Genomic DNA, 24,501 nt, shown 5'->3' on the forward strand with positions numbered 1-24,501 from the left:
AAGGGCTCAAGCATTTGGGCCATCTTTCACTGTTTTTCCAGGCACATCAGCACCCATTTCAGTTCATAGCATTAGGTTTTTTGTTTTTTTTTTTTTTTTTTTAGATTTATTTATTTTTATTGGAAAGGCGGATATACAGAAAGGAGGAGAGACAGAGAGGAAGATCTTTCATACCATGGTTCACTCCCCAAGCGGCCGCAACGGCTGGAGCTGAGCTGATCCGAAGCCAGGAGCTCTTCCGGGTCTCCCATGCGGGTGCAGGGTCCCAAGGCTTTGGGCCGTCCTCGACTGCTTTCCCAGGTCACAGGCAGGGAGATGGATGGGAATTGGAGCTGCTGAGATTAGAACTGGCGCCCATATGGGATCCTGGCGCATTCAAGGTGAGCATTTAACCATTATGCTATGTCACTGGGCCCCATAGCATTAGGTGTTGAAAACTGCTTCAAGTGATTATTTAACAACTGTTTTCTGCTCTTCAGTCATGGCAAAAGTGGTGAGAAGGGCAGCTGTGGTAGGCATTTCTTGAGCCAGATATTGGAAAATAAAAATCATCCTTTATGTTCTTTATTGTCCCAGATATAAGGGGAAAAAATTGAGTTGGCATAGAGAGAGTAGTAAAATACCTCCATGGAGGAAATCTAACTAAGCATTATATGTTTTGCTATCAGTAAGACCAGGTACAATATATTTAATAGTTGTTATCCTGATATTTTTAGTAATCATTTACAATTTAGTCATATGATTTCCTGCCACAAGACTTTACCTACACTTTACTACATAATCAACTGTATTCAATCCGACAATGTGAGTACTTTTTTCACTTGTGTCCCATGAAGAAGTTTAAATGACTTCAGCATGTCCTTTTCTACCAAGAAAAACAATATAAGTGTATAATAATTTGAACTATTTAAAAACTAGGTCTATATGGAAAATTACAGAATTTATCTAGTTTTAAATAGTTTAAATTTAAATGAATTACTAATAATAATTTAGTAAACTAGAAGCATAGAAATAGTTTGTTACACTATTTTTCAAGGTTTTTAGAATAAATAAAAATAAAGTAACTGATAAGAATGGGTCAGAAGATCAATGCTGTTTGTAACAGTTACAACCATAGGGATGTGAGCTTTTACAAATTTATAAAATATCAAAGTGTTCTATGATGCTATTTAATAGAAAGCAAAGTGAAGGTCTAAGTGGTAATAGGATACTTTAGTACTTTTAGGATCATTTGGGCAAAGAAAACTTAAGTACTGAGTGATATCAGGAAACATTAGTAAAATTGTGACCAAATTTCTATAAGTTTTGTCTCCCTATACTATGGCTCTGCCAATAATAAATTTGAAATGTCACTTCCTTTCAAGAGATTTGAAAATAAAAGGCAAGTATGTAAGGAAGAAAGAGTTTCTGAGTAGTTCCAAGTTCAAGACTTGATTTTTCTTTTAAAGTTTATGTATTTTAATATGATCCTTTGGCTGATTTATGTAAAGCTTTGTATTTTTCATTTTCTCAAGCCTGTCATTGCAGTGATGTATGGTACATTTCAGCATCAAGTTTGCCATAAGCAATAAAGTTAAGGCCCCAAAGAAATTTTAATATATTTCCCCAATTCTAACCTAGAGCTTTTCATCATTAATTCATTCTGTTTGGTATCCCATGTTTAGTTCCTATCAGTTTGATACCCTTTATAAATAATTTAAGATTGTAATCTAAAGGTAAAATTTAAGCAATTTAATTAATATAAAAGTTTAAGAATGATTATAACTTATGAAGTGATAACTAAATAACTTAAAATTTACAATAATCTCAATACTGTGCATTTTAATTTAATTAAAATATTTTCTTTAATAAAACAAAAAGAAAGAAAACAACTCTCATGAAATAGTACTCAACCCCTTTTTTTGGTTTATTTTTCCAATCTATTATTTTTTTTATTATATTTTTGACAATCTTTATATAGTCAAATCTAATCATCATCATTTTATGATGGTTACATAGGTCCTGGGATTTCCCTTATCCCCTCCCCAATTCCCTCCACCACCGAGTTCCCCTATATCATTACTAAAGTATGGTTCTTCATACACAGTCATATGTGCATTATTGTGGGCAAGGACAGTCACAGAGTGACACTGCCGGCTCTACCTTCAGACCAGGGATGGTCTCCACAAGAAGCCGTTGAACTTATCTGGACAACAAGATGCTGGACTCTATGCTTGGTATATGCTTGCAATGAAAGAACCCCAACTGAACTTGAACTGTGGCAATGCAGCAGGGTGGAGGAATCCACCATGGGGGAGGGCTGGGGGAGGGAGAGGGGGAATCCCAGTGCCTAAAACTGTGTCACATAACGCAATGTAATAATAATAATAAAAAAAGGACACCTGCAGAAAACTAAAACAAAAAAATTTTTCTTTTTTTTTAGTTGTCTACTATCAGCACAGGTGTTAAATGAAAACTGTCCCCCCTTTTACTTATACAATATATATTAAGAATTAATAATATTCTTCCTCACAACCTTTTGAACCATGAATATAAATTAAAATGAGACCGGAGAATTGAAATAAACCAGCCACACACAAAAAAATACTGCATTTTCTCCTTTTTATGCATATGAGCTAAAATTTAAAAAAAATAGAAATATAAATGCTATGCCTGCATACGTTTTTCCTTTAAGTATAATGTTTTGTCAAACATTAAGTATTTGTTAAAAAAAAAAGCAATTAAGGATGACATACCACTATGGTTTTAATGATTTGTGACTACTTAAAAACTCATACTTTGTATGAGCAAAACTGATTTATTTATTTTGATAACTTTATGGCCCTTGCTTATATTCCTGCTGAACTATGGTTTTTCACTTTTTATTTATTGAACCATTTATTAAGCTGAGGAATAAGCCTTTGAATATAATGTAAATTAAAATTACCTTATCTTAGAAGTAAAAAAAAAATATATAAAACTAAGATGAGAAAACACTTTGGTGACATTTGATGGAATAAACTCATCAATTGGCTGAATATTGTGGTTACCTTTTCAACTTAGTTTTCAAAAACTTCTGTAGGAATAGAATCAAGTGAGCACGAGACAGACAGAGATAGAAACACAGAAGGAGAGAAAATCACCGTGATGGAAGAAAAGACATTTTTGTTGTAGAACTGAGAGTTGGAAATAAAGTGAAAAGGACAAAAGGAGGTACGTACGTAACTCATACAGGTCATAAGGAGTATGTGTTAACAAAAGAGAAAGAGAACCTCCAGGAATTTTGTAAAAATTACAAACAAGCCATTGACACTTCCAAAAAAATTAATGGTTTCACCAAATTTTTTGATAATGGTATATTTTTTCTAAGATACAAATAAAAAGTAATGAGAAAAAAATGGCTATAATAATTGACAAAATTAAAATGGTATTTGTGGTTTTTATATGAAAATGGTAGCTTAGCAGTTTTAAAAAATATTTTTCAAGAATTATATATACAACTAGATGTTCTGTAATTATCAGGCACTGGAGACACCTAAAAAAGACAGAGAGAAGAAAGAAAATGTACCACATATGTTCAGTGTCAGTAAATATAGTACTTCAAACAAATAAAACCGTTAGCTGCAACTGAGTAAATGCACTGTGGAGAGTGATGAAATAGCAAAACAAGGTCAATATCAGCAATTCAGGTAGGGCTGAACGTATCATGGCAGGCTTTTCTGGAAAAAGCAGTCAGTGGTTTTGATACTTCGTCTACGTATATAACAGCAACAGTAACAGGGAACCGAGAAGTAGGCATACATTTCAGAATGTGCTGGAGTGAGTCTGAAGAAGGTTATTGTTTGTTTGTTTGTTTTTGTTTTTTTGTAAAACATCACCAAGAGAAATGTTCCAGGCCAATTCAACAACCTATTATCCACCAGTCCATAGACATTTTCCTGTAACTATCTCTGCCGTGGGAACACTCCGATCCTAGAATTTCTGCGTTTACTATTCATTCCCTACCTTGTTGAATCTTCCTTAACCCTCCTGGTTTTCCGATTCCCCTATTATCAATCTATGAATGCACCTTGAGACTGGAGAAAAGAACACTACAGATACAGAAGATTGTTTTGTATCTTAACTTTTGTCACTACCATTTCACTACATAAATTCAGGTGTCACTTTTTTTGAATGCATATATTCTGCTTATTATTATTATTATTATTATTCATTTTGGCAAACATATTCTTCCTCAGGTTATCATTTCTCTGCTGATAAACATAAAGCAATACATCAAAAAATGTATTCCACACTTTTATCTTCCACAACATATCTCTGAATTGACATTGTTCTGCCCGTGGATAACCAATGTGTTTAAAAATGAAATTTTTGCTGTGCTTTGTTGTCCTTGCACATCTGTTCTCCTGGATATTTTTAGAAAGGTTTTTATTTCCCTCTTCACATTGTACAATGGAAATCCTTTTCATCCTTCAATGTTTAAATGGATGCATAATAATCGAATTCTTATCTTGCTGGTTGACTTACTATTTCGTCCTCTATTGTCTGCCCATTATTTAATTTACTCATTATTTCCTTTCAACTAAACTGATGACTTTTAGAAACTGCTTCTATATTACAAAGATCTCTCAAAATATAAGCAATTGTGATATTTTAGTTGTTTATTAAGGAGCTGAAAAAAATCATTAAAATTAATATCTTCTATCCTATTATTTGTTGTTACATAATTATGTATACACAGCAAATATGTATATTGTCACTTTCTTTAAAAGCCACTGTGTGTCTCTGGCTTACTTGCCTTGTCTTCCAAGTGCAGTTCTAAAAAGCGCAGGTAAGCCACAGGTGCAAATGCATCGGCAGAATGTGTGACTACTTCTGATGAATCCCTGAAATACAAAAAAGAAAAAAAGAAATTACATTTATCTACCACATAAATTGTGGCAATCATTCTGGCTACTGACTAGAAGAGACCAAACCAAAAAAAAAAAATTCTTATTTTCTACTTATTTTATTAGTGTATAATACATATTTTATTAACCCATTATTTAATTGGAAAAATGGTGAAGAATACAGAACTTATGCATTAAGCAGTGGAATTTTTTTTCTTTTCTTAAAATCTTTAAAAGGATACTCAGTCAGCCCTCATGGTCACTCAAAGCCTTCTGAACAACTGTGAGGCTTAAATCCCTGCTCAATTTAACTTGCACAAATTTTCTTAGTAGGGGTTAAACATTAAACATTAGTACCTTCATTATACTTTTCATTTCCAAGAGGCAATTCACTCAGCATTTCACACAAAATCTCAATTACCTTTCATCAAAGAAGTGCTTGTGGTAGTTTTAAGCTCTAGGTGAACTCTTCAGGCTGCCATATCAGTGCTATTAAAATTGATTGTCTGACATGGTAATTACTACATTCAGGTAAAATGGTATGAACTGCTTGTTGGCACCATATGGATAAATGTAGATTAACACAACTTGTATCAAAAATATCCTATAAAGCATATATGGAATAACTGAGATTATGTTTGAGGTTCTAATAGCAAATTATGGGGTTTTTTTGTTTATTAAGAGGGAGAGATAATGTGTTACATTTTAAAAACACAGGAAGCAGTTCCATTATTTTAAATAATAAATTGTTAACATTTGGATCACTGAAGGACAGCACATGATTTGGTAAAATGTGTAACGACAAAATGACGGCACTTGGTCAAAAACATACAAATTAAATCTTTAAAAATTATTTATTTGAGAGATAAAGAAAAAGAGATCATTCTAATCTAGTCGGTTCTCTCTCGGAATGTCTGCAGGGTTAGCCCACTTGAAGCCAGAAGTTGGGAACCTACTCTAGACCTCCCACTTGGATGGTGGGAACCTAACCTCCAAAGGGACTCACCTGCTGCTTCCCAGCAGGAGGCTCAAATCAGGAACACAGCAGGAGCGCCAGTGCACATAGTCTGATAGGGCATGCATGAGTCTTAAAAGACTTAGCTGCTAGATTGGGAAAACATTCACCACACAAAAGTATTTTTGAATCAACTGTTCATGCCAGGTTACTTGGTGGCAACTGCATCTGCGGCCCTTATGTACCACATCCACTATATGATATTTGTGTATGTATGTGTTTGTCTTCCTCTGAAAGAAGGATCGGTTTTGGACATTTTTGTCTGCCAGCCCCAACTCACACCTGGCTGAGCACAGAGTGCACTGCCTGGCTTCACTAGTTGTTTGCTAAATAACTGACTTTATATATAAACTTTGATAAAATTCCTCACATTCACAATGCAGTTACTCAAATGGTCAGAAACCCACACTGATTTTTCATTTACTTATTTTTATATGTATACATACCTTCTCATACATGTTCAATATATATATTAATGTTTTAATCTATTCACATATATACATCAATAAAATTATATGAAATCTGTAGCAAAAGAACCAATCTACAATTTATACTTTTTAAAGTGCATAGTTTTAAATAATTTTGCAAGTTCTATAGAGAACTTATAAGCAGGCAGGTGATACAATATACTTGTTTTATCCTCACTATAAAATGCCATAATACAGTGCTCTGTATTGAGTCATGCCTTGAGTTGATAGACAATATGATTATGTCACAAAAGTAGAAAATGGGCATATAGTGTTAAGCGTAGTTTCTTCCTTCCTTTCTTCCTCCTTGTTCCTCCATGTATTAATCCCAATGCAGCAACATCACGGTAATAGTAACAGGGATACTTCAAATGGAAATAAAAGAATGACTCAAAAATGTGATATTAAAGAACTGATAATAACCAAGAAAAGGAAATGAGCACTAACACAACTTTGGGATTTTAGTTCTTCCTACTGACATATATGAATACATACATAGCAAGTTACAAGAAAGTATTTTTTTTTTTTATTTTAAAGATCCACAAGTGTCCTCTTATACATAGCTAGGCTAAAAATATTTTCATCAGGGCATTTTCAGACCTCAAGGTTTTGTCTTAGAAAAAAATTATATAATAATTAACATAAAACTAAATGATAAAGTGTTGCAGATTAATAATAAAAAAAAAATCCCAACACAAACTGCTTTAATGGCCTTTCCTGCAAGATTTTTAATGTACTAACTGTAATTTGGGAAAAATGAAATTTACAATTAATTCCTAGAACCATCCTGACTTCTATTAATTACCTCCCTAAACAAACAAAAATTTAACCCGTGTTTTAGAACTTTCCTTACTATAAACAAATAATTTTGCAGTAAAGGCTAATTGTTTTCTCTCTATAATGATAATCTTTTCTTTGAAAAATAAAAAAAAAAATAATTTAAAAGACAAAGAACATGACAGGGCTTATGTGGAGGGAAAAAGATGCACACATCCTCAGGTTCCCTTGCTGAATGCCTGAAGGCAGGACTGGGGGAAGGAGAGGCAGTAGACAGCATGAGTCTCCTGTGTGAATGGCAGGAATCCTGTCACAGTCCTAACTGCTCTTCAGGTATTTGGCATTGGAACCCAGACATTCTAGCATGGTGTAAAGGCATCCCAACTGGAGGTTTAATTGCTAGGCCAAATCCTTTCCCATTTCCCCCTTTTTCATAAATATCACTGAAGTAAATCCCGGCAGCTCCACTTCCCATCTGGCTCCCTGCTTGTGGCCTGGGAAAGCAGTCGAGGACAGCCCAAAGCTTTGGGACCCTGCACCCATGTGGGAGACCCGGAAGAAGTTCCTGGATCCTGGCTTCGGATCGGCATAGCATTGGCCATTGTGCTCACTTGGGGAGTGAATGAATCATCGGACGGAAGATCTCCCTCTCTGTCTCTCCTCCTCTCTGTATATCTGATTTTCCAATAAATAAATAAATCTTAAAAAAAAAAAGGACAGTTGAAGTAGGATTCTAAAAAACCATTAGTTGTATGCTAATTATTATAGAATAGTATTACAACAAATATATCAAGAGCTGTTATATATATTCCAAAAAATGAATTCAAATTTATAAGATAAGGCATTGCAAAATTCCTATAAAAGCCAGTATTATCAGTGATCAATTCTTTAAAATACTTACAGGGACTGAAATTATTTTAAAAACTGTGTCATACAAATTAGAATAACAATTTCCATACAATCTTAGAATTAACAATGTATGTTCATTCACATGATCACATTTATTGCATGTTAGTCAGATATGAAAAGACTGTGAATAAGGGATATCCTTTTTCAACTAAAAAGAATATATCCCAGTCAATAACCTCTAGCTGCAATCTAAAAACGGAATCTATAAAAGTGAAATAAAATAAGCCACAGATGACAAATTAATTCATCAATATATAACAACTAAATCTGCTTATCTAGGCCTGAAAAATGAAATCTTCAATGATGTCATTTTATAGACAAGGAAACTTCAGCATAACAGAGATAGTGACATAAACAGATTTAGTTACACTATCAACGAGAAAGTGTCAGGGAAAATTTGTTAGAATGCTCTAAAATGAGTTGTTCACTGTGAGTAATCATTGGTTGAGGAACACTGGGTGGAACTCAGCAGGATGCCTCTCTTCTGTGTAGGAGTTCTTCCTCTTTCTGCAGAGATGGACAGGCACAGATAAACAATATCTGCTAAATGTTACCATATGGGAGTGCACCATGAACACACAAAAGAGGCATGGTCTTTTCATTCTTACACATTATTATGCACCTATCAGTTAATTCTATCTAATCCTGCCATTTAAACACATTCTGTGCTCTTACTGGCCATAAGAAATATCTCGCAATCATGAATTTACAACTCCTACCTTTTACTACCTAATATCACAACTATACACAGGTATGTTCTCTCATCACTCTGAAGGTAGAAATTATTTTAGAAATAAAATGTGTCCAGCGCAATGTCCCAGACGTAGGTGCTTGATAAAATGTTTGTTAAATAAAATATTATGTAATTGATGGAAACAAACATAGAACAATATCAAAACAACAAGAGTACATGAATATTGCACATGGTAATGAAAATACCCTGTCATGTGTCACTAGACAAAAGCAATTTTCAGGAAATTTGCCTAGAATTTTCTCAATTTCCTTGGATTGTTTCCTCTCTTATCTATAGGTACCAAGAATTCAGGTTTTAGTACTGAAAATATTGAATTGTCCATTTAAACAAGCATAATTCTGACAATCTTTTTCAATAAGCAGATAAAACGCTTTCTTAGCATATGAGAAGAACATTAATTAAGAACATGGATACTAATGTAATAAACTGAAAAAAAGTTTCTGTTTTTCACTACATTAATTTGAATAACTTATGGCAAAGGAATCACAATACTCACCATAAAATGAATTCATTTAAAAGCAAGTTTACATGTAAAAATCTAACTGAGGAGAAATGTTTAGTGTTACCATTCTAAGCTGTTAAAGCTAAGAAAAAGGAAACATAGGATGGAGTTAATGGAACCCACAGGCTACTGATGTGGCAGTTTATCAAATGTAGCTGTAATGAAAGATAAATAATACAGGCAATTCGCACTTCATGAAAGGATAAAAGTGTCAGTGTGTAGGTACGAGTTTTACTGCAGGCCATAATCAGCAAGTAAACCAAAGTGCAATGTCTAAAAAGTTTACAGCCTTCCATGACGGCCTCGTCTTGTCAGGTATTGATTTAGGTATTCAGACGACTTCACCGGTATTAAACAAATTGAGTGTTTGTGAACTTGGAGGACATGTTCTATTTCTGCCAACAAAAGTTGCCTGAAGCTTAATGTTAAGTTGTTTCTTTCACTTAAGGAAAGGGAAGAAAACGTTGAAATGATATCTTACACAATTATTTTCTTCTTAAACAGAGGGCAGTCCAAAGTGAATGTTTCATATTCTCCTCCTTCTCCACAAACATGGACTCCATACTTTTTAGAAAGCTGAATATAGGAGAAATAAAAAAAAAATGAGTTAAGAAACCTTAAAATTAGATAGCAGAAATGTCCATTATATTACTTTGTCCTAAAAATAATCATACTGGAAATTTAATTCCAAAAGAGTGAAAGCTACAGGAAGATTATGGCCCTTCTACTTAAAATATGTGTTTAAAGTCATTTAAAAATATTATAAGACAGGGTGGGCACTGTGGCACAGAGTGTTACGAAGCTTGCGATACTGGCATACTTAGGGGAAGTGGTTCATGTCTGGATGGCTGTACTTCTGATCCAGTTCCCCAACAACATGCCTAGGAAAGCAGCAGCAGATGGCAACAAGTCCTCGGGCCCCTGCATTCACATGGGGGACTGGAGGTTACTCCAGACCCCTGGCTTTGGCTTGGCTCAGTCCTGGCCAATGAGGCCATTTGGGGAAAGAACCAGCCATGGAAGATTTCTCTATCTCAATCTCCCTCTCTCTGTAACTCTGATGTTTAAATAAACAAATGCATGTTAAAATGTTATAATAAGCAATAGGATTTTAGTAACCCATGAGATCCTTACAGAAATAAAGAAAAATATTACAATATATTTAGGAATGCCAGCTTTACTTATTTTTGTAGTATAAATTTAGGGTTTAATTTATAGTAATCTCATGGAATATATAAACTTTTATATATTTAGAGAGAAAGAGATTTGTACATAAAATTCTTTCTTGGTTTATGCTCAAAGGGAGGCTATGTCTGTGTAGTAAATGAGGATACATGCAGCCAAACTCTGTTGTCCCTCATTCTTTGACCATCTCAGGAAAGGAAAAAATATGTTTTGTTAGAGAATTTCTCAGCAGTACAGAAAAAGCAATGTATTTCCTTAGGCCTGTGAACAACAAAACAACAAAGAGTCATATCCATAGCTATTATGCTTGATATTATTATTAGGGAAGTTGCAAGGTTACTGAGAACTAGTACAGTTTCAAAGCTTCAGATAAGACTTAAGAATATTTAAGTTGGGTGCCATAGATATGAATGTTTCAGCTCATGTGTCCAGGCTTTATGATTATCTTCTTCATTTTAAATATCATAGATTCCCTGTTTAAAGATTTCTTAGTCCAAACCCTCATAGGTGAAAGAGTGGTTTCTAATGTTCTGTTATTGCCAATACCAGAACAATGGCCTAAATCTTCAGTTTTATTTGCATAGTCATACAGCTAGCATTCTAAACCTATTAAATTTCAGCTATTTTCTAACTAGCTTCAGGGATTTAAGGCATGGATCTGTGAAAATCCTACTGTGCCTCTAAGATTAGCAATAATCTGAATGGCACCGTAAAGCCAAACAATAAGAAAAGTGAACCAACAAAATCCAAGGGTCCTCTTTGTAGGTGCTCCCAAGAAGAGCAAAGTACAAATACAAATATGTGTTTCTAATTTGTAAACATTCATTGAGTACCATTTTATGGAGAGCTTATGTACACATGGATCAGGGTATGAAAAGTCAGATGGAGGGAAAAAGACATTCAGACTGCTTAGCATAATTTTCCATAACTATTAGGAAAAATAATTCTTGTTCTAATTACACAATTATCAATTGCCTTGCTTCCCTTTAATGGATTTTTTCATCCAAAAAGCTGCTTGTCAAAATAAGCAAAGATAACCACAGGTGGGTCCTATAGTAAAATCTCTGCAGACATTGTTGGTTCTGTACTGTTCTGGTTCGACCACATTCATGAAACAATACAATTATACGTATGATGATTTTTTTTTCCTTCTGTTTTCCGTCCTATTTGGTTCTATTCTGTATTCTCTCTTCCTGAAATGGTATAATTACATGCATGATGATCTTCCCCTCTATTTTCCATCCTGCTTCTTCCTCTGTGCTTCAGGTGGATATTTCTGTATTACACTATCTTCCCTGCATTGCCTGTACAGTTATGTCTAATCTACCAATAAATGCATGCATATTATATGCCTAATTTCAGATGCTTTTAAGCTGAAGAACTCCACCTGATTATTTCATATATATCCCAATTCTCCCCTGAAGCACTTCATCTTCTCACTTAATATATTAAACACTTGAGTTACTAATACTTTAGACTAAATCTGGTGATTTAATGAGATATGTTCTAGAGATACTTTTATGGTTTGTTTTTCTCCTAGTCTTCAAGTTTTTTTTTTAATCTGTCTTACTGACTGAATCAGCAATTTTTGATTGCTGAAAATTGCAAGCAAAATATTTGAGAAATGATTAGAGGTTCTGAATCATCTTCTTTTTTTAGACAGAAATAGGCACTAAGAGTAGGATCATATCACTTTGTCCAGGATTAACATGAATCAGAACTAGGTGTATTTGCAAGAATACTATTTCTAGTTTGAATATTCTGCAGTAATTCAAGGATCATTTATAACCAACAACCAGGTATTTACAGAATTTTACTTGTCTTTTTTTCTGACAAAGATTTATTTACTTATTTAAAAACTACAGCAACAAAATGGAGACAGAAGGAAAAATAGACAGAAAGTTCATCTATCTTGGTACACTCCTCCAATGACAGCAACAGCCATCGCTGGACCACACGGTAGCCAGGAACTCCACCCAGTTCTCAAACAGGCAAGGCAGGAATCCAAGTCCTTGAGCATCATCTGCTAAATCCCATGCACATTATCCAACAGCTAATCAGAAACAAACACAGTAGCTGGGACTCGAACCTGCATGTGGGCATCTGAAATGGCTGCTTAACTGGCTGCGCCACAATGCCTACCCTGTTACTTTCTTTTATGAAAAGAATCCATGCACTTGAAATCTAAACTCATAACTATACATTTTGGAGACAGACTATAAAAAGTTCTTTCACCAAATTCATGCTTTCTCATTATTGAAGTTCTCTTTCCTTAACTGTCCAAGAGTTTAATTTTATTTTGCAGATATAATCATTATGTATACATAAGAAAATTGTGTTTAACAAATATAGTATATATGTGTGTACAAGTTTGACAAGCTAAATTTAGCCTGATAATAGTGAATGCAGTAGCACAGATATAATAATACCCATAAATCAAATTGCTAGAGGTAGAGTCCCATTAGCTAAACATGAAAAATAATCATGTACTACAGAATGATTTCAATAAACTACACTACAGCATCTAGAAACATAATTTGTAACAATTATATAATAATTAGATTTTTCTTTTAATTTTTACCATGTGGTTGGCATAGTTTAGGTGCTAAATAACAATAAAAAAAGAAATTAAGATTTTGGGATTTCTAGGCATTTGGTATATATCAATAAACTAAATAACAAAAATATAATAACTCCAAAAGAAAATGTAAAACTCACGAAGGTATTGAAGAGTGTAACAGCTGACAGTTCCTATCACAGTAATAGTATTAACCATGTCAAGGCAGTATCAGTGGAGTAATTCCACGGTACAGGAAAATGATGACTTATCAGAGAAGTTGACTTCTGTCACAGAAATAGGGTAATTTGGTTGTTTCCATTATGATTATGGGGAAAAAACTAAAAATAGTGTAACAACTATACTGATCTAACCACACTAAACAAAAAATCTGCTCCCAAAACTCAAATGCAATACACTGAATCTAGAATTTGCGGGACATACTTATAACTTGACAAGGATAAAGGTGGAAAAGGTTCATTTGAAACCTTTTGACAATTTCTTTACTGGTTGGTAAGTTAATTTCATAACTTGCCAAACAGAAGGTGTTAGATAACATAATTTCTAAAAGAAATTTCTACCCCGGGGTCTGATGGCAAAGGATGTGATAACAGACTGTATGTACTTAAAAATGTCCAATTCAATGGAAGTCAAACTTTACAACTGAGCAATTTCCTTTTGGTATATCTCACTCCTGTATTTGCATCTAAATGTTGGCAATAATTTCCATAATTTTATACATATTTCATATCAATTAGAAGTTTAATTTTCATAAAATATATAATAAGTGCATCTGTACTTTTAAAAAAATAAATTTAACTCAATGGTTACCATATCATAGTAGTTTTTCCTCCTTTATTTACATTTTGAAAACTAGCAGAAAGTCTTACCTCTAAGAGAACAGGTTCCATTTGTTCTAAGGTTTTTCCAAGATGCTTATCTGGATCTAAACCTGTCAAAAAAGAACGAAGTTTTTAAGATAACTATTACATGGGAAGTTTAAAGTTACATCTGCCTTCCATATATGCCTTATTTGCCCAGGAAACCAGTATGTATATTTTAAACTTCTTTTATCCAAAAGCAAAATGTACTTTGCTATTATTTACTTTCCTATCATTAGGAAAATAATTTTCTTGTTCTTGAACAAAAAGAGTTTCCACTAACTGCATTTCTACTGTATCAACAAGTTGGTGTATCATTTAAATTCCTTTTCCTTATTTGAGAACTTATGACTAGAATGGTGAAAAAAATGTATCATTCTAAAGATATGAAATTTAAATCCTTGATATTTTATTAATATGGGAATTTTTTAGTGGAATCAGAAAAAATTATCTGATGTATTCCTATTTTTATTAAATTTCAGACATATGACTTCAGGATAGGAATAGGAAAGACTGGTAGACTGTTATACATATATAATTAGCTTACATAATAATAGCACATAGGCATAAAAACTGGATTTTCAAATTAAATGTTTCATTTGTCTAATGATATATCTCCTAAGTAAAGAAAGAAACAGGGTCCAGAATTGTGGCATAGCAAGCAAAGTTGCCACCTGGATCACCTGCAGCCCATATGAGAACCAGTTTGAGTCTCAGTTGCTCTACTTCCACATCAGTTCCATGTTGATGTGTCTAGAAAAAGCAATGGAAGATGACGTAAGTTCCCTACACCCAGATGGGGGATACTGGATCCTCATTTTGTTCTGACCTAGCTCTGGTTGCAACATCCATTTGAGGAGTGAACTGATTGACAGACAGATAGAAAGATGACAGATTTCTGTCACTTTAACTGTGCCTTTCAAATAGATAAAAGTGAATCTTAAATACAGCACAACTCTGAAAAATTATTGTTGTTGTCAATGGCATGAGAATTTCTCCATGAAGACAGTCAATGTAATAGCGGCATTTGTACAGGAGACAAAGTAGAGCACAGAAAATGGTAAATCTTGACTAACCTGTCAAGAAGAAGAAAGCTAAAGGGCATAAATTGGCGATGAAATGAACAAGTTATATATATTTGCTTAAGTAACACCAATTATATTTATTTACGATTGACTTAAGCTATTCAGCTTAGTAAGTATACAAAAAACTAATTAACGTTTTTTGTTTCCACTTGGGTGTCTTTTTGGTAAGCATTTCTTACAACCACACTTCAGATGAACAAAAGGAAAGTCAGATAAATACTGAATGTTCTTTGCTCACTAATATTAAGTAGATCAAATTCTCCAATCAATATGTAACAGATTTTTTCCTCAGGTCTGAAAATAATGACACTAATATTCATATGGATAATCTTTTTGACAAATGGTACTGGCAAAACTGGATGTTTACATATGGAGGAATGAAATTAGATTCATATGACTCACCATATACAAAAATCAACTCAAAACAAATCAAAGACCTCTGAACTTAAGATCTGAAACTGTAAATTTGGTAAAACAAAATGTAGAGGAAATAGTCCAGGACACTGGTGTATGGTATGACTACTTGATAAGATCCCCAAAGCATAAGCTACAAAGCAAAACTAACCAGCTGGGACTATAACAAACTCACAAGCTTTAATATAGCAAAGGAACCAATAGACTGAAAAGGCATAACAGAATGGGAAAACATATTTGCAAACTATGTATCTGACAAAAGGTTAATAACCAGATTGTAAGAGTGACTTAAAAATACAACAAGAAAAAACATCAATCCAGTTTACAAATGAGCAGAGGACTTCAACAGGTATTTGTCAAAAGAAGAAACAGAAATACCCAACAAATATTTGAACAATGTACAATATCATTAGTCATCAGAGAAATACAAACCAAACCACAGTATCACTTTATCCCAGTCGGAATGGCTAAAACTGCAGACACAGAGACTAACAAATGCTGGTGAGGATATGGGAAAAAGGAAACATTCATACAGTGTTGGTGGGGTGTAAATTTTGTGCAGGCACTGTGGAAAACCCTGTGAAGATTAAAAACACCAACTAGAAATAGACCTTTCATATGGCCCAGCAATTCTACTACTGGCTATGTACCCAAACGGCCGGACACAATGGTCCAAGCACTGTCTGCACCGTCATGTTTACAGCAGCAGTATTCTTGAGTCCAGATCTAGATCCAACCTAGGTGTCCACCATCAGACGAATGGGTAAACATGTGGGACGCATACACAATGGATATTATTCAGCTATAGAAAAGATTAAAATTCTGCTATCTACAGCAAAATGGACTCAACTTGAAAACACCTTATTGAGGGGAACCAGACAGACCCAGAAAGACAAATACTACAATGGTCTCACCTTTTATGCAACTTGTGTGTATCATCAGTATTATTGTCTAAAAAGATTTTATAAAACTTTAGTTTCATACCTTTGTCAAACCACTGGTTTAAAACTAAAAAAAAATATTTTTAATGATTTGTGATTACTCTGTAACTTATTTTATATGGATGAAATGGTCATTTTAAATTCAATTATTATATGGCATATATTTTTCTATCATTTATTTTTAAAAATTGTGTATGTTTTTGCTATAGATAACTCTTATAAGCTCCATGATTGTCCTTTCACAGTTTAATTTAACATTTCTTATAAATATAACACTAAAGAATTGAGCTTAATTATTTTACACTTATCATTTTCTGTCTGGACCAGTTTTTACCATGTTAATATACTGACATTGATACACTCCAAATCATGTATTTTAAGTTAGCATGTTTTAATTAGCCATTAAGTAGGCTCCACCATATAAGCTGCTATGATAATTTTTTGCTTTATCATTTTTAGCAAGAAGAGCTAGGCATATTAACATGTTTTCCAATGTGTATCCTCACAACTGTTTCTTGCTGCTTCTCCTCCTACTTTTCAATTAAAGTTCACTCTGGATTACTTTAATGGAAATCTTTGAGTGGTATACTCTCCCAGGTTTTACATACCAATTAATGCATTTAATTTCAGTTTCACCATGACATAACAATTAGTTATACCGTATTACTTCTGGCATTTGCTCCCAATAAGAATTATGCTACCAGTGTAACAGAGATTCTCTTACAATGATGCTTAAATTTTCTGGTATTTCCTTTCAGTTTTGTAAGTGGAATGAGACATTACTAAAATAATTTTAACAAAAGACCTTTAAAAATCTCCCTTCCCCCTAAAAACATCTTTTTTAAGGTTAAAAAAAACCGAATATATCCACAATCATGCAGTTCTAAAATATTAGTTTTTTTTTCTTTCATTTATTTTGGCACTGACATTTTCTAACTAGATGATATGCACAGAGAATTGCAATATTTGTGATCCTTTATGAGCCTGGCACAATGGCTTAGTGGTTAAAGTTGTCTCCTTGCATGCACTGGAATCCCAAAGGACGCCGGTTCATACCCTGGCTGCTCCACTTCCCTTCTGGTTCCCTACTCAGTTAAATTTGTTTGCTTTACAAGAAGCTTCCTGTATTTCTACAAACAACTAAACGATGGTGTTAAAACACAACATACTTATATTATACAAAGTATACACATGTATAATATCTCGTAATTTGTAATTCCATCTAATACATTCATTCCTTTTTTAAAAAAAGTCTTTATTTATTTATTTTAATGTTACACTCTCAGAGCTGGACAGAGAGAGGGAAACACAAAGATGGAGAGCTCTTCTATTCTCTGGTTCACTCTCTAAGGTCCAGCTCTGAGTTGGTCAAAACCAGGAGCCAGAAACCTTATCTGGGTTTCCTCTGTGGGTGGCACGAGCCATAACATTTGAAGCAGCATTCATAGGAGATGCTGACATTGCAGACAGGACTGAAAGGTCATATGGCTGAAAGAAATGTTATTTTTTTAGATTCATTCCATTTAGTTGTCACTTTTCTAATAAATCCTTGGTCATGAACTGACACAAAGTATACACAAACTCAAACAGTCCACTCAATTTATCTCCTGAATGAGTTAGCTATGGAATGTGAGTCCTACTGTATCCTTATCTCCTATGAAAATCTCATCACCTAGTTGATTGGATTTATTAATTTGGTTAGATGATACAAATACCAACATAATGAAATAGTAATGTTGATAAGTCTATAGTTCTTAGGACCAAGGTGATGTTATAGCACTTCTAGGATATCAGAGTACATCTTAACCTAAGTGAATAAGTTACTGAAGTTATTCACAAGATTTTCTTTGAAGTGTAGAAAAATTTACTGTATGTCCTGACAGGTAACCATTTATTCAGGTCCAACAGACATTCCTGGCTGGAAGCTGGGTGGCTGAATAAACCCACAACAAGAACTAAGCAAGTCCATGTGGAATTAAGAAATTAATTAGGAGGATGAGCTATAATTCGTAGGGCTGACATCTATTTTACTTTACTTGCATGTATCAATGGGAAGCAATTACAATTCAATTAAATATTCAATTTTATTACTTTACTGACTGACCTTGAAGTTAATGCCTGTTTTATTTAATTGCACCATCTATGAATAAATGTTAACCCTACCATGCTATGCTCCACTTTTTCAATGCATTTTTCAACTTCTCAGCTGAATTATGCCAGTCAATTTATTATCTACTGTCATGAAAGAAAGTGGAGGTTTATTTCTTTGCGACAGTTCAATATATGATGAAAGAAACATCACAAAATGTTTGATAATGCTATTTTTTAAAGTCAAGTAAAATGAATTGTATTCTCAGCTCAACTGTTTTACCCTACACTTTTACTGTAAAATCACTAAGTAATATTACAAAAGTTATAATCACGCAGAGAAGCAATTTGTACTCTGTCTATAATTCTTGATGAATCCATTCCAGACAGGAACTGAGTACCCCATGGATCTTGAAAACCAACACATATTCTCATCCTATCTCTGGGAGGCTAGCTTAACAGAACTAGATTGCACTTTAAACATCACCCCATTTTAAAGTAAACCTTCTTATTTCTCAGACTAAAACTGAAAATCATAATTGAACACTCAAAATAAAATTACAACTTGTGTTAACAAGAATGAATATTAAAGAAAACTGATTATGTGATCTCTAAAGTAAAAATGAGCTCATATAGTTAAGAGGGATAATCAGGGTAAAGGCCTCATTTCAAATTGCAGATTTTTCATTTCTACAATAAAATCACTAGATGCTTAATTATCTTAAAAGTTGTGTTGTCTCATGTAAATATGAAACTTCTATTCTAAATCTGTCATTTGGTATTTTTCTTTAGTTTATGTAATAAAATGTAGACTCAGATACTTCATGGGTAATTCTAATATCTTTAAAAAAAAAAAAAGATAGGCAATACCAAACTAACAGCTGCTACTGATAGCTTAAATGCTCCATTTTCCTACTTCTAAAAATACTGTGTAATTTTACCTTGTAAGAAATAAAACGTGAAAAATTTATGTATAACAAAGAGTTAATTGTTAAAGAAGGCTATGAAATGTTTCTTATAGAAACACTTTCTAGATCTTTCTAAGCATACATGATGACTACTACTATTGTAAACTGAAAGTCAGAGTAGATAGTGAAGACAGGAAAACATGAAGGTAAATGCAGACACATGCTAGCTCCTATAGCACTTTGTGTTTCACTTTAACAAATGTATAATTGAAAGCATGGATACAGAGAAGACCTTGTGATTCTCTCCAAGGGGAATGATTTGATGCAATGTGACTTAAAAAACAATTCTCAATCTAGTTCAGTCTAGTTCCATGGCAGAGAATAAGATGATAGGTTAAAAAGGAAACAAAAGCGTGTGCCACAGTTTGGGTGAGATATGATGCAATACACAAAACACTGGTATGAAAGGGAAAGACATTTCAGAATCATGTATGATAGGCAGGATATGAACATATACTGCTCCAAGCATGAAAATACAGGAGGGAGAAAACGCAAAGATGATTCTCCGGTTTTTCACTCCACGCAAATGATAAGATGTGGCAACAAGCACCATCTTTTGTTTTCTGACACAAAACAGTGGGACAGATTAAAAGAAGTAGAAGGAAAATAAAAGGTGAACTAAATTTCAGACACGTGTTTGAAATTCTTATGAATCATCAGAGAAAGGATAACTATCTAATTGGCAGATGGTATATGGAGTTGGAACCCAGCAGAGAGATCTGACCTGAATATACTAATATAAAAATAGAAGGCATGAAATGAGATGACTCTGGAAAATACGTAAAATGAGAAAATACAGGAATGACTCCTGTTAACATCAGAGGAACGACAAGCTGTTCAAAATACAAATTTTTCTCTCATCATGTTTACTGAAGTATGGCTGACTATTAAAATTTTTATATATCTAAGTTGTACAACTTGAATATTTGTTGTATGTGTCCATTATGATATTCACCACCAAACTCAAACTAATTAATATACCCATCCTCTCACACATTTACCACTTTTTAATGTTAAGCACACTTAAGAAAAACTCATTGTATCTTATGGATTTGTTTAATTATGATGTGTAAATGAAAATCAACCTTTAAAAATGAATCAGCAAATTACTAATACTTGTCACAGGGAAGTTATTACGGGGTTGTAACACTAATTTTTCTTCAAATTTATCTATGTTTATCATCTAATTATCTAACACATTCATCAGCTTATTAAAGTGAGGGCTAACTGGTGAATTTTTGTTCCTTCTTGTGTTGTACAATATATTTCAAACGTTTTAGGATGAAAAGTATTTGGGAAGTGGCTTTATATTTAAACACTGTCATTTATTTCTTCCTTCATTGTAAGTGGAAAAACTAACATTGCTATTTTTGTAGGACTTATTTCTGGTTTTAATTTAGATATATTATTTTCTTAATGCTTACTTCAATTCCTTTCTGAAGTGAAACATAGGATGTTTTCATTTTTTTTGAAACGCAGGGTTAACTTTAATATCCATGGCTAAGAGGACTCCATTAAATAATTATATTTATTAAGTGTCAAAAAATGTTAGCCAAAATCTAAACTCTTTGCAAATTTCAAGTGTACAACAAATACTTCAAGTATCCAATATGGCTAACTATAGTCATAATGTTGTATATTAGCTCTCCAGAACATTATAATTATATAATTAAAATTTTTGTACCCCGAGTATCCTTTCCAAGTCCCTTCTTACTCCATCTTTGCTTACTACCGTTGTAGTCTACATTTATTTTTGAAAGTCAGATATATAGAGAGAGTGATATCTTTGACCCATTGGTTCATGTCCCAAATGATACGACAGCCAGGATCCACAAATTCCATCTTGGATTTCCACATAGGTTCCAAATGTTTGGGTCATGATCTGTTGCCTTTCCAGGTACGTTAGCATGGAATTGGATTCAAAGGAGAACAAGTGGGAATCGAACCGGCTCTTTGAGATGGGTGGTGATTTCACCTCCTTCACCATAATGTCAACTACTATTTTCTATGAGTTTGGCAGTTTTAGATTCCACATGTAGGAACACGTGGCTACGGTCTGTCTCCAGCTTATTTTACCTGGCATACTATCTTCCAGGTTCAAGTATGTCATTGCAAATGGCAGGATTTCTTTTTTTTAAGATAAAAAATAGAGCTATGTGCCTTCCTAAAATTTCCTTATCTATTTGTGTTATCAGAAGCATTTAGACTATTTCTGTAGTTTGGGTATTTCAATAATGCTGGAAGGAATATAAGTGCAGGTATCTTTTGAGATACTGATTTCATTTCTTTTGGATATATATCCACAAGTGGGAATGTTGGCCAATGTAGCATTTCTACTGAAATATTTTCACGTACTTTTTTTTTTTTTTAAAGAAGACACCTAAGGGGTAGGCATTTTTTTCAGGTTGCGACACCTGCATTCCTTACTGAAGAACCTTGGTTCAAGCCCAGCTTGTAATTTTAATCTGAATTTCTGCTAATGTGTACCTTTGGGATAGCAGATGATGGCTCATGCATGTTGGTTCCTGCTAACCATGTGTGAGGCCTGACTGAATTCTGAACGCTCAGTTTCTGCCTGGTTCAATTCTGGTTGCTGTGGACATCTGAGAAGCAAACTAGAAGATGTAAGATCTTTGTCTGTGTTGCTTACTCTCAAATAAAATGAAGATAAATTTTTAAAAGGACTGTACCTCCAATAATTGGAATAAAATTCGTTTTTAAAGTAAAAGTTTATTCAAACAGTGTGAAGATGATTTAATATATAAAAACACATGAGGTTATAGGTATTCTAAATACTCTGATTTCAACATCACCTTACAATTTTTGCTAATTGGAAAGGTAGAAATTCATAAAGTTCTCTGATTTGCTGTCTAATTTCTCAAATGGCTGAAATAGCCCAGACTGAGACAGGCTGATGCCCGAAACCAAGAACCCAATTCAAGTCTCCTATAAAGGAGGCAGGGATTTATCTACTCGAACTATTACCCACTGCCTCTTGGGGATGCACAGTAACAGAAATCTGTACCAGGCAGCAAAATTGGGCTTCAACCCAACAACTCAGATATATGGGATACAGGCCCTCCACATGGCATCTTAACCGCTGTCCCAAATGTCTGTCCTCACTATTACTCATTGAGGACCCTCTACATTGGTTTCCGTATTGGCCATACTGATTCACCATATCATCAAGCATATTTAACGGTTAGATTTGCGCCAACACTTCTTGCCATTCATATTTTTATTATTAGTTATTCTCACAAATGTAAGATGACAGCTTCATTGTAGTTTTGTTTTAGATTCATGTAATGATTAGTGAAGCTGAGAATCTTTTCACATCTTTTGTTCATTTGTATATCTTAATAAATGCCAGTTCAAGTTTTTTGCTCATTTCTAAGCTTATTTGTATTTATTACTGAGTTCAATGAGTTTCTTTCGTATTTTCAACCTGAACTCCATTATCAGATGTATAGTTTGCAAAAATTATTTTCTGTTTCATGGGTTTCCTTTTCATTCTTTTTTTTTTTTTTTTTGCAGTGGCTGTAGCTAATATTACATGTTTATTTGTACCACTGCTTTTGGTAACTGTGCTTTTGGTGTCAAAACACTGCTGACTCCCCTGCGCCCCCCCCCCCCATCACTACCCAATACAATGGCAAGAAACAATTTTCTTTATAAGCACAAATACAGTTTTATATTCTAAGAATTGTATTTGATTCTTTAATTCATTTTGATTTTTTTTTCTTTGCAAACAGTGTGACATAAGGACCCATTCTTCTGCATGTAGACATCCAGTTTCAGTTCTATGCTCTTCGTCCTCTTAAGGAATAAAGCTGAACACAAATGTATAGATTTGCTTCAGGAATTTCTATTTTGGTTGCACTGGTTTAACACCTGTTTCATGCCACTATTATACTGTTTTTAAGTATTTCTATTTATTTATTTGAAAGTTTGAGTTACAGAGAGGGGAAAAGACAGAGATGCTGTTTCACAACCCTGATGGTCACTATAGCCACGGCCAGCCCACGCTGGAGCCAAGAGCTTCATTTGGGGTCTCCCATAACAGGGACTCCCATGTTTGTGCCATCTTCTGCTGCTGCTTCTGACTAATACATAGAAAAAGGCTAGAAAAACACTTGATGACATGGCTTCTCAGTGCTACATATATTCATAAATAATAGTTTAGTGTAGGCTGCCTGGCACAGCCATATGAGTTATTATAAAAAGTTAGCTTTTTATAACAGCATCTTTTATAATATAGTCTTTATTATAAATTAGCATTTTTAAGTATTTTGGGTGTTTAAAAATTAGAAATAAGCAGATCAATTTGTTGAGGTGAAGGGAAAAAGACATCTAAATTATACTATAGTATTTATTCCCTAGATGATTATATGAAATCAGTGTACACCTTTTATCATAGTATATACTTCCCATAAACTTTCTGGAGGCCTATTATATGTACAGATTCTAATGTTTTGATTCAAAATAAACATATACTTTAGTTCCACATTTTTATCTGCTTGTAAAAGTATCTTCATATTGAAAGCAATGTGCAACCATATTTTTATAACAGCACAGTCCAAAGCAGTGAAGACATGGAAACAACCCAGAGGCCTGTTGAAAGAAGAATGGACAAAGAAACTCTGGCACATCTACTCCATGGAATACTATACAGCTATTAAAAATGAAATTTTATCAGTTGCAATAAAATGGTCCTGAATAGAGACTATGATGCTCAGTGAAATAAGCTAACTCAAAAGGACAAATATGTTTTCTTTGATACAAAGCAATATTTATGCAAAATACAAAACAAATAGATACACAGGTGACCCAGTATAGACATATATTCTCCTTGATGAACTGTATAATGAAGACTAGCATACCGGGAAGTGAAGGTATGTTGAAGTAGGTACCTCTACTCCCAATGAATAAGACAGGTGAATATATCTTGACAATATAATGCTAGATTTTCTACCTTCATCTATATCTACAATGCTATGCACTTAAACAACAGAACATTAAATTTGCAACTATTACTAAAGGATGGGGGACATGGGGAGGAAGTGATAATGCACTACCAAATTGTATCACTG

The 24,501-nt window shown here is 33.7% G+C and overlaps 1 protein-coding gene across 3 annotated transcripts in view; it reads right to left on the reverse strand.

Moving 5' to 3' along the window:
* Window positions 1–340: 340 nt before the first annotated feature.
* DPH6 (diphthamine biosynthesis 6) overlaps window positions 341–24,501 on the reverse strand; it is a 117,791-nt gene continuing 93,630 nt past the window's right edge. The window contains exons 6-9 of one of the 3 annotated variants that reach the window (XM_040970232.1): window positions 13,925–13,986; window positions 9,774–9,868; window positions 4,778–4,865; window positions 341–865 (exon numbers count right to left, since the gene is read on the reverse strand). In XM_040970232.1, the coding sequence (XP_040826166.1) occupies window positions 851–865; window positions 4,778–4,865; window positions 9,774–9,868; window positions 13,925–13,986 (260 nt within the window). In that variant the 3' untranslated portion in view covers window positions 341–850. Of the gene's footprint in view, window positions 866–3,338; window positions 3,515–4,773; window positions 4,866–9,773; window positions 9,869–13,924; window positions 13,987–24,501 lie in introns of those variants that run through there. The other 2 variants (XM_040970230.1, XM_040970231.1) reach the window with 2 other exon arrangements.

Source organism: Ochotona curzoniae, unplaced genomic scaffold (genome assembly GCF_017591425.1).
Source record: "Ochotona curzoniae isolate NIBS_2020 unplaced genomic scaffold, NIBS_Ocur_1.0 scaffold_4701, whole genome shotgun sequence".
Taxonomy (NCBI): domain Eukaryota; kingdom Metazoa; phylum Chordata; class Mammalia; order Lagomorpha; family Ochotonidae; genus Ochotona; species Ochotona curzoniae.